The 9857-nt window shown below is 66.1% G+C and overlaps 2 protein-coding genes across 2 annotated transcripts in view; one reads left to right on the top strand and one right to left on the bottom strand.

The window, feature by feature from the left end:
* Positions 1-966, bottom strand: part of F751_5900 (Ras-related protein RAB1BV) — a gene marked incomplete at both ends in the record, with an annotated part of 4831 nt that extends 3865 nt beyond the window's left edge. Inside the window, one exon of the mRNA XM_011401722.1 lies at positions 59-966. Coding sequence (XP_011400024.1) covers positions 59-966 — 908 coding nt within the window. The remainder of the gene's footprint in view (positions 1-58) is intronic.
* A 499-nt stretch (positions 967-1465) lies between these two features.
* The window catches only part of F751_5899 (NAD(P) transhydrogenase, mitochondrial), a gene marked incomplete at both ends in the record, with an annotated part of 9956 nt that continues 1564 nt past the window's right edge, over positions 1466-9857 (top strand). Inside the window, 20 exons of the mRNA XM_011401721.1 lie at positions 1466-1700; positions 1900-2030; positions 2177-2381; positions 2588-2669; positions 2781-2970; positions 3171-3275; positions 3537-3666; positions 3863-4014; positions 4400-4468; positions 5339-6093; positions 6464-6554; positions 6784-6892; positions 7038-7103; positions 7226-7272; positions 7391-7463; positions 7898-8013; positions 8150-8242; positions 8487-8570; positions 8845-8931; positions 9224-9806. Of these exons, the coding sequence (XP_011400023.1) occupies positions 1466-1700; positions 1900-2030; positions 2177-2381; positions 2588-2669; positions 2781-2970; positions 3171-3275; positions 3537-3666; positions 3863-4014; positions 4400-4468; positions 5339-6093; positions 6464-6554; positions 6784-6892; positions 7038-7103; positions 7226-7272; positions 7391-7463; positions 7898-8013; positions 8150-8242; positions 8487-8570; positions 8845-8931; positions 9224-9806 (3403 nt within the window). The remainder of the gene's footprint in view (positions 1701-1899; positions 2031-2176; positions 2382-2587; positions 2670-2780; positions 2971-3170; positions 3276-3536; positions 3667-3862; positions 4015-4399; positions 4469-5338; positions 6094-6463; positions 6555-6783; positions 6893-7037; positions 7104-7225; positions 7273-7390; positions 7464-7897; positions 8014-8149; positions 8243-8486; positions 8571-8844; positions 8932-9223; positions 9807-9857) is intronic.

Raw genomic sequence — 9857 nt, 5'->3', positions numbered from 1 at the left:
CCCCCCCGTCCCGTCCCCCACCCACCCCCAACAAAAGAACCTCCACTCGGGCCTTCACCCGCAAGCCAGGATGCCCTCTGGGACGCCGCCCTCGACGGCGTCGCCGCCCAGCGTGCCGTCCTCCCCCATCAAAGACAGGAGGTCCACGGTGGCGTGCAGGCTGGCCAGGCTGGGCAAGCGCTGCAGCGCGGGCCAGAGCTCCAGCTCCTGCCAGCGCGCGGCGTCCTCGCGCGCCGGCGTCAGCGCCAGGTGCGTCAGCTGCTTGAGGCCCTGGGCCACGCTGGCGTCGGGCGGACTCAGCGTCACGCCGTCCAGCTCCAGGCGGCGCAGGGAGGTGAGGTGGCGCAGGCTCTCCCCGGCCATGCGGAAGCGGGAGGTGATGTGCAGCGACTCCAGCCGGGACCAGGCCTTGAGCAGCGGTGTGGGCAGCCCGCCCCGGATCTCGGCCACGCTCAGGCGCATGGCGCGCAGGTTGCGCAGCGGCTTCAGCTTGGAGATGTCTCGCGCGCGCAGGGCCAGGCTGGCGCCGCCGTCACCGGGCACCAGTATCTGCAGCGCGCGCAGGCTGGTCAGTTTGGCCAGGGAGCCCAGTGCGGCGGGCAGGCCCTGGTCGGAGGAGACGTACTGCAGGCTGGCCAGCTTGTTGGCGGAGGCCAGCAGGTCCACCACCCCCCCGGCCAGGGAGTCCAGGGGGTAGGGCGTCCAGAGCTTGAAGTGCTGGATGGCCTCCAGCCGGGCGGCCAGCCAGGAGCCCAGGGACCGGGCCGTGCCGTCCCCGTCCGCGGGGCCCAGGGAGTGCCCGTCCAGGGTCACGTCGCCGTACAGCAGGCGGGAGGAGATTTCGATGGAGCGCCAGGTGCGGCAGGTGGCGGACGCTGCCGCACGGTCGTGCGGCGGGAGCAGGAGCAGGATCTGCTCCACCGCCGCGGCCGGCAGGTCTGCCACTCCCACGCTGCCTTGGTCCATGGCGACGAGGGTGGGGGGTGGGGAGGCGGGAGGGTGCCGGGGCGAGTCTAGGCAGGCCAACAGGTGCGAGGCGGGGGGCGGGTCAGGGTTCTGGGCGGAGCTCAGCAGGGCAGCCCGGGGGCCGGCGAGCCCTGGTTTTCGGTGGACATGACTGGTTGGGTGGTGGTTTAAAGAAGCTCGTCGGGGGTGGTGCCGCACCAAGTGCGGTGTTTGAGCATGCTGACGTGGATGCGGGGGTGTTATTTTCGGAATTCTGATCGTCCGCCCAAAAATCCTCATCCACGAGAGTTGGGACGGTCGCTCTACATTCGCAGCCTGGGGGCTCAGGATCTGCAGGGCAGGACCGATCCGAAGATCGGATCCATTGCACTTGCATCCGATACAAATCGATACAACAGGGGCCCTCCTGGAGGGAAGCGTTCAGCCGTCAGGCCACGATCGCGTCAGGGGTGTCGACCTGCTTAGTGGACCCGCCGCGCCCCAGAGCGCTTATTGACCAATGCTGGTGTTACAGAGATGGTCATCGGCGAGGGGTCCTGTCGCAAGGGGCGTGTACTGCGCCCTGCGTGCGTTCGAAGGCGGCAGTGGGCCCCCAAACCCCCGGGTCATCCTCGATGGCAATCCCTGGACACCCGCCGGGGCCCTCTCCTCCACCGGGATCTCCTTCCCGCGTCTCTCTCGGTCGTTTGCCGCAGCAGGGACTCAGGGAGTGCCCTACGACCAACTGGCTGTGGGTGAGTAATGCGTGTGCCTGGTCCTCATCAGCGAAAATACCCAGCATGAGTACTCCCCTAGCTCCATCTGGGGTGGAGCCGCATCGGGACGCCTAAACTACGACGTGAAGCACTGCCCTCCCTACCCAATGCCCTGCATGCCTTGTGGCTCATATATAGATTGCCAAGCGGTTCCCACCACCTCCTCGCTCCTCTGCAGGCGTACCCAAGGAGTCCTTTGAGGGTGAGCGCCGTGTGGCGCTCACCCCGGCTGGGGTGGCTGCCCTAAAGAAGGCAGGCTTCAAGGAAGTCCTGGTGGAGTCTGGGGCAGGCGCTGCCGCCAACTTCTCCGTGAGTGAAACGGTGCAGGGTCGGTGACTGGGGACTATTGCTGATCTTTGAACAGGGGGGAGTGCATTCTGAGTCTGAGTCTATCGCTTCTGGGTCAGGAGCATCACACCACCCATGTCATTGCTGCCCAATCCCTTCTCCCACAGGATGCCGACTACGAGGCGGCGGGTGCCGTCATGGGCTCCACGGGCGACGCATTTGGGAGGGACATCGTGCTCAAGATCAGGCCGCCGCACGAGGCGTCTGAGGTGCCACTGCTGCAGCAGGGGGCACGCCTCATCTCCTTCCTGCACCCCGCGCAGAACAAGGGCCTGGTGGATGCCCTGGCCCAGAAGCGCGTGTCTGCCCTCGGTGCGGAGGGAGTACGGCTGGTGGTATCTTGGTGTGGGTTCCTGCCCTCCCCTGGGTCTGCAGGGTGTCTGGGCGACGTCGCGCAAAGTTTCAGCGCCGGATAAGTGGGGTTTGGATGGGCGTCGCCCTGCTTGCCTTCCGGTTTTGGTTGCCTAGATTGCATATTCATCCCAGGCCTAAAGTGCCCATCACCCCCCCCCCTGCAGCCATGGACTGCATCCCACGCACAATCAGCCGTGCGCAGACCTTTGACGCTCTCTCCTCCATGGCCAACATCGCCGGATACAGGTGCGGATGGCGCGAGGTGAGGTGTCCGTGCAGCCTGGCTTCCTAGCCGAATCCCGTCATTCCCCTCGTCCTCGACTCCTTGCACAAACTCACCCCCCCGACCCCTTGCAGGGCGGTGATCGAGGCCGCAAACCACTTTGGCCGCTTCTTCACGGGCCAGATCACTGCTGCGGGGCGTGTTCCCCCCGCCAAGATGCTCGTCATCGGCGGCGGCGTGGCGGGGCTGTCTGCCATCGGCACCGCCAAGAACATGGGGGCAGTGGTCCGCGTCTTTGACACCCGCGCCGCCGTGGCGGAGCAGGTGCGTGGTGGTCGGGCGTTTCATCCTGCTGAGGAGGGTGTGCACGTGGTTGTGGGCCCGACAGGGGGGGCTCATCTGGGGCACAGGGATCTTGGATTCGTGCTGCTGTGCACCCGCTGTAAGCCCAGAGGCCAGCCACCACCCGCACCCTGGCGAGTTGCACCACTCCCTCCTCATTTGTCATCATGACTCATGCGCAGGCCAAGTCCCTGGGCGCCGAGTTCCTGACCGTGAACATCGAGGAGAGCGGGGAGGGTGGCGGCGGCTACGCCAAGGAGATGTCCAAGGAGTTCATCGAGGCCGAGGTGAGAGGGGGTTGGGATTGGTGTGTTGGAAGGACCAGGGCGGTGCTGAGGGCCGGTTCTGCGGGAAGGAGCTGGCAGCCAACAGGCTGCGACTTGACGGGAGGTTGCTCGTGGTGACGGCATGGCCAGAGACCGCGTGGCGTGTTGGGTCTGAACTTGGACGAATACCCTCCTTCAATCATCCAAGCCCTGCCTGGCCTTTGTCCCTGCTCGGCCTTCTCCCCTTCCACGGAAGGACCATCCTCTCCCGTCCCACTGCAGATGAAGCTGTTTGCGGAGCAGGCCAAGGACGTGGACATCATCATCACCACCGCACTCATCCCAGGGAAGCGCGCCCCCGTGCTGATCAAGAACCACATGGTGGAGAGCATGAAGCCCGGCTCCGTCACGGGTGCGCTGGGCCAGGGCTTTTGTTTCGTGATTTCTAAAAGTATCCTCTTCACTCCCACTCACAGCCATCCACCGCCCTTGGATTCCTCCATCTCATCCAAGCTGGGGTTAAATCCTCACTGCCTTTGTATGCCCCAGAGCCCACGATTCTTCCCCTGCATACCTTCCCCAACCCATGTCAACCCTCCCACCCGCAGTGGATCTGGCGGCTGAGCAGGGCGGCAACGTGGAGACCACCGTCCCCGGCAAGGTCGTCCAGGCCGGGGGGGTGACCTGCATCGGGTACACCGACCTCCCCTCCCGCCTCCCCACCCAGTCCTCCACCCTCTTCTCCAACAACATCTCCAAGGTGGGGGTGGTGCGGGGGGACAGGGGACTTTGCGTGTGGGGTGTGCAATGTGTGTAGGCTGGCTTCGTGCTGTGGATTCCTGGGGTGAATGCCAGAGATGCATGCTGCCCAGCCCCCGGGGCCATCTCCTCACCCATGCGCTGGCGGGCGCCTACGCTGTATGGGGGCGAGAACTTCCCAGGTCTCAACGATCCCTGGCATGCCCCGGTCTCATGCATGGGCGGGCCCTGGCCTCACCGCCCGGCTCACCCAGAGACTGTCTGACCTCGGCACACGGCTGTCCAGGGACCAGCGCAATCACATGCCACCCCCCCTGTGCACCCCCCTCCACCCCGCTCACATGAGTCACCACCACCAAAACGCACGCACACACGCTGCCCCGCAGTTCCTGCTGTCCATGGGCCCCTTCACCGGCCACAAGGGCCAGTTCTGCATCGACCACGCCGACGAAGCGGTGCGCGGCGCCCTGGTGCTGGAGGCCGGCGAGCTGCGCTGGCCGGCCCCGCCCGTCGCGCCGCGCGCGGGCGCGGCCGGTGCGGGCGCCGCGGCCGCGGAGAAGGCGGCGGCCGAGAAGGCCGCGGCCGAGCAGGCCGCCTCGCCCGAGGCCGTCCGCACGGCGACGCTGCGCTCGGCCGCCGGCGCGGCGGTGGGCCTGGGCGCGGTGGTCGGCCTGGGCGCGCTGTCCCCCTCCCCCGCCTTCTCCTCCATGCTGACCAAGTTTGGCCTGGCCTCGGTGTGCGGCTACCAGACGGTGTGGGGCGTGACTCCCGCCCTGCACTCCCCCCTCATGTCCGTCACCAACGCCATCTCTGGCCTCACGGCGGTGGGCGGCATGGCCGTGGCCACCGGCGGCCTGGTCCCTGCCGGCGCGGCGGGCGGCCTGGCCGCCACCGCCGTGCTGGCCTCCGCGGTCAACATCGGCGGCGGGTTCACCATCACCCAGCGCATGCTGGGCATGTTCCGCAGGCCCGGCGACCCGCCCGAGTTCACCGGCCTGTACGGCCTGGCCGGCGCAGGCGCGCTGGCGGCCTACGCGGCCGGCGCGGCGGCGGGGTACGCCGAGGCCACCCCCGCCGCCTACCTGGCGGCCTCGGGGTTGTGCATCGCCTCCATCGGCGCGCTGGCCTCCCAGCGCACCGCCCGCCTGGGCAACGTGCTGGGCGCCACGGGCGTGGGCCTGGGCCTGGCTGCGACGCTGGGCGCCGTGGTGGCCACCCCGGGGTCCGACGCGCTGCTCCCCGTCCAGATCGTCGGCGCGCTGGGCGTCGGCGCGGGCGCGGGCGCGCTGGTCGCCCGCCGCATGGCCATCACCTCCCTGCCCCAGATGGTGGCCGGCTTCCACTCCCTGGTGGGCCTGGCCGCGGTGACCACCTCCATCGCCAGCTACATGGCCGCCGACCCGGCCCACTTGGACGCCGTGCACGCTGCCAGCACCTACTTTGGCACCTTCATCGGCGCGGTGACCCTCACCGGCTCCGCCGTCGCCTTTGGCAAACTGCACGGCGTCCTGCCCTCCAAGCCGCTGGCGCTGCCGGGCAAGAACGCGCTCAACCTGGGCCTGCTGGCCGGCAACGCCGCGGCCGGCGCCGCCTTCCTGACCACAGGCGACCCGGGCGTGGCGCTGGCCGCCCTGGGCGCCACCACCGCCCTGGCCGGCGGCCTGGGCGCGCACATGACCGCCTCCATTGGCGGCGCCGACATGCCCGTCGTCATCACACTGCTCAACTCCTACTCCGGCTACGCGCTCTGCGCCGAGGGCTTCATGCTGGGCAACGACCTGCTCACCACCGTCGGCGCGCTCATCGGCTCCTCCGGCGCCATCCTGTCCTACATCATGTGCCGCGCCATGAATCGCTCCCTGGCCAACGTCATCCTGGGCGGGTACGCCACCGCCGCGGCCGGGCCCGCCGCCGAGGTGGGTGGGACGCACGCCGAGGTGGACGCGCACGGTGCTGCCGAGGTGCTGACGTCAGCGCGCAGCGTGCTGATTGTGCCGGGGTATGGCCTGGCTGTGGCGGGAGCGCAGTACGCCATCGCCGACCTGGTCAAGCGCCTGCGCTCCAAGAACATCGCCGTCAAGTGGGTCGGTGGGGTTGAGGGGGGGTTGACGGGGGATCGGGGGGCGAAAGGGGGATGGTGCTTGAAGGGCTTTTAGAGGTACGATGTGCCGGGTCTTGGTGGGAAGCAGAGAGAAGGAGGGATCTTGGCGTGTCGGGCGTGCCCGGAATTGCTCTCGTCGAGGCTGCATTCTGGGTACTCAGGCAGCCGCCTTGTGCCATGGAAAGTCGATCTGCCGACCCGCATCTCGCCAGTGGAGCAAATCCGATCCCCTACACCAGTCCAGCTCTTCCCAGCGGATGGCCTGGACACAAGCATGGCTCTGCACCGCTGCGACCCTCTCATCCCAGCCGCAGACGCACAGAACGCCCTCTTTCCCCCTACATCTCAGGTTTGGAATCCACCCGGTGGCCGGGCGCATGCCGGGCCAGCTCAATGTGCTCCTGGCCGAAGCTGGAGTGCCCTACGACATTGTGGAGGAGGTGGGCGGGGCCGGAGAAAGGAGCTGTCAGTGTGTGTTTGGGGGGGGGGGGAGTCCTTGGGTGTGCAAGTCGGGAGGAGGCTGGCATGGCTGCTGCGGCGTCTGGGGTTGTATGGGGCATCCACTGGCCGTCTGGCGCCCATTCCAAAGCTTGCGGACGCTCTGCAAGATTTGGTCGCTCCTGTCCCTTGCCTCGCCCGTGTATCATGCCTCTGCACGACACCCTACAGATGGACGAGGTCAACCCTCACATGGAGGACTTTGACGTGGCGCTGGTCATCGGGGCCAACGACACCATCAACTCGGCCGCCATCGAGGACCCCAACTCTGTCATTGCAGGTGAGGGCATGTGCATGCTACGGCTAGAAGGTCTGGTCCCGATCAGGGTGTTATCGCATGGGCGTCTGCCTGCACTCGGCCCTGCTGCCTGAGCATGTACCAAGTACAAGGGCATGAGCACACCAAGACCTATCCACCCACCCAGGCATGCCGGTCGTGGAGGTCTGGAAGGCCAAGCAGGTCATCGTGCTCAAGCGTACCATGGGCACAGGTGGGTCAAGGCCTTTTGGTGGTTTGAGAGTGTGACAGGAGGCGACGATGGCGAGTTCTCTCGGATCCCTGCACCATCACAGGCAAAGTCTCAGGTACCTCACTCGATCCCCGCTCCGCCAGGCTATGCCGGCGCCGACAACCCCGTTTTCTACAAGCCCAACACCCAGGTGGGGTCTGCAGAAAGGCTAAAAGGCTTGGATGGCATTCGCTGTGTGTCTGGCCTTGGAGGTTGAATACGCCATGCTCTGCCGACACCCACCTGTCTCGCTCACCCACCTGTCCCAGATGCTTCTGGGGGATGCCAAGACCGTGTGCGACCAGCTCAACCAGAAGGTCACCGAGGCGCTGGGGCTCTCAGGTGCCTGATCAGTGGCAGAAGTGTTGTGACCGCTACATTCCTGCTGGTTGTGGTGGATCTGACAGGGGGGTCCTGTGGGACTTGGGCCCAATCCTGTTGCTGTTCATACACACACAATCGATTGTACTAGAAAGAAGGTGGTCTGCAATCCTACATATTGGCATGCTGCAGCAAGAGTCATGTGGACTGCGTCCATTACGAAGAGTTTCTGGGCAGGGGGGAGTTGGGTTATTTGAACCCACCACCCTCCTGCATCCCCGTCGGACTGAACGCGCGGGATAATGACCGAGCAGCGATCAAGGCCGGGAGGGACCCTCCCCGCAACCTCATTGTGGGGCTCGGGACGCAACCGGGCTACCAGTGCTACGTTTTGACCCGCAAAGAGAACATTAGGCTTGCTCATCGGGGCCCACTGCGCCGTGCGGCCTGACCAGGCGAGGAGTGGTCGCCGCCCATGGTGTGGCTGGGGGAGACTCTGCAGAAGCTGGGCTCTGCAGCTGTGAAGATGGCGCAGAACACGAGCAGAAATAACAAGTCTACCATATTTGAGGTGGGGTCACGGGGGCCCTCACTCCAGGATTGAGCGACTGCCGGTGTGGTGCGGGGGATGGCTCGGCCTGTACACTACGCCCGCCCTGCAGGCCCAATGCCCGGCGCGTGATGCATGCCAAACTCGTGCCCGCCAGGTGTCGTACCTGGGATTGAGCCTGTTGGGGTCCTGGCTGATCCTACGCTGGGCGCTCAAACAAATGGACCCCACCAAGAAGAATGTCGAGACGGTGAGGCGGGCACTGGGCTGGGGAGGTGGGGACTGCCCATGGCACCAGGCGGCAGTGAAGTGTCCCACCTGCGCATACGATCTTTGATTGCAGCGCCGATGCCGGGCCCTGGGCCTGGTGGTGGGTCTGGGAGCACGAGCTGGGACTTGCTTCTGCACGCTGGATTTCGGCCAGCCAGCGTCTCGACCCTGCAGCAGCCGAACGGTACTCTCACGGCCACCCCCTCTGCACCTGGTCCAAACAGGCAAAACAGCGGAAGAAGGCGTTGTCCAAGCGCCTGGGTCGCCCGGTAAACACCGATGGGCAGTACGAGGATGTGAGTAAACGGGTGTGTCTGCGGTTGGACTCTTGCTGGGGCCATTGGTGGACAGGAGAGACAGCCACGAGCGCGCCAAGCATCGTGGTGCACCACTGCTGGAGAGCGTGATGTAGAATTGCCTGGCACCTTCACATGGGCTCTGTTATGGACTGCGTGTGCCAGATGGTCTGGTCCCCTCGCTCCTTACAGTATTTGTGTGCCGCCCCTGCCTCCGTCCCAACATGGTCCCACTGCGCGGCTCAGCCCTGTTCCCCTTCCCCCTCCCACGCACAAAATCCGCCAGGTGATCGCCCAGGAGGTGGTCAACCCGGCTCACATCAACATCACCCTGCAGGATGTGGGTGGCCTGGACCACATCATTGAGGACCTGGTGGGTGTGCCAAGTCTTGGTACTAGGATGGGAGCTGTGCCTGCTGAGATCTCACATTCTACAGTAGAGCTGTAAAGCTTCTCATCACATGTTGCTGCTGCCAAGGCCCTGGATCTGCCATACACCGCGTTCTCCTAGCAGAATGCATCACCCCCACCCCCGGCTCTCCTGGAGGCCAAAGCCGATCCGCCCTTGGCCCTGCTTCCCTTTGGACCACCCCCCCCGTTCCTCACAAACCTTTATATCCTAGCTGAAACTCGAATCTTCCCCCCCCTTTCTCTCACACACACAGCAACGCAACGTCATCACGCCCATGCGCCGGCCGGAGCTGTTCCGCACCAGCCTGCTGCGCCAGAAGCGCGGGGTCCTGCTCTACGGCCCCCCCGGCACGGGCAAGACGATGCTGGCCAAGGCGCTTGCGTCGGAGTGCAACGCCTGCTTCATCAACCTCAAGGCCAGCACGCTGCTGTCCAAGTGGTACGGCGACACCAACAAGCTCATCGCGGCGGTATGGTCGCTGGCGGCCAAGATCGCGCCCACCATCCTGTTCATCGACGAGGTGGACTCGCTGCTGGGCCACCGCCGCGCGGTGGAGCACGAGGCCACCACGGCCATGAAGACCGAGTTCATGCAACTCTGGGACGGGTTTGAGTCGGCGTCGGACTCCAACATCGTCGTCCTGGGCGCCACCAACAAGCGCGACGACCTGGACGACGCGGTGCTGCGCCGCTTCTCGCTGCAGTACGAGGTGCGCCTGCCGCAGCGCGCGCAGCGCGAGACCATCCTGGGCCTGCTGCTGGCACGGCACGCGCGCGAGCTGGGCGCGCAGTACCTGGACCCCACGCTCATGGCCGAGGTGGAGGGCCGGGCACGTGGTACTGCGGGGCCTGGCGCGGCGGCGGCGGGCGCGGGAGCGGCGGCGGGCG

This window comes from Auxenochlorella protothecoides (assembly GCF_000733215.1).
Source record: "Auxenochlorella protothecoides strain 0710 unplaced genomic scaffold scaffold72, whole genome shotgun sequence".
Lineage (NCBI taxonomy): Eukaryota > Viridiplantae > Chlorophyta > Trebouxiophyceae > Chlorellales > Chlorellaceae > Auxenochlorella > Auxenochlorella protothecoides.
The sequence above is the reverse complement of the archived record's forward strand: the minus strand, read 5'-3'. Positions and strand labels throughout refer to the sequence as shown.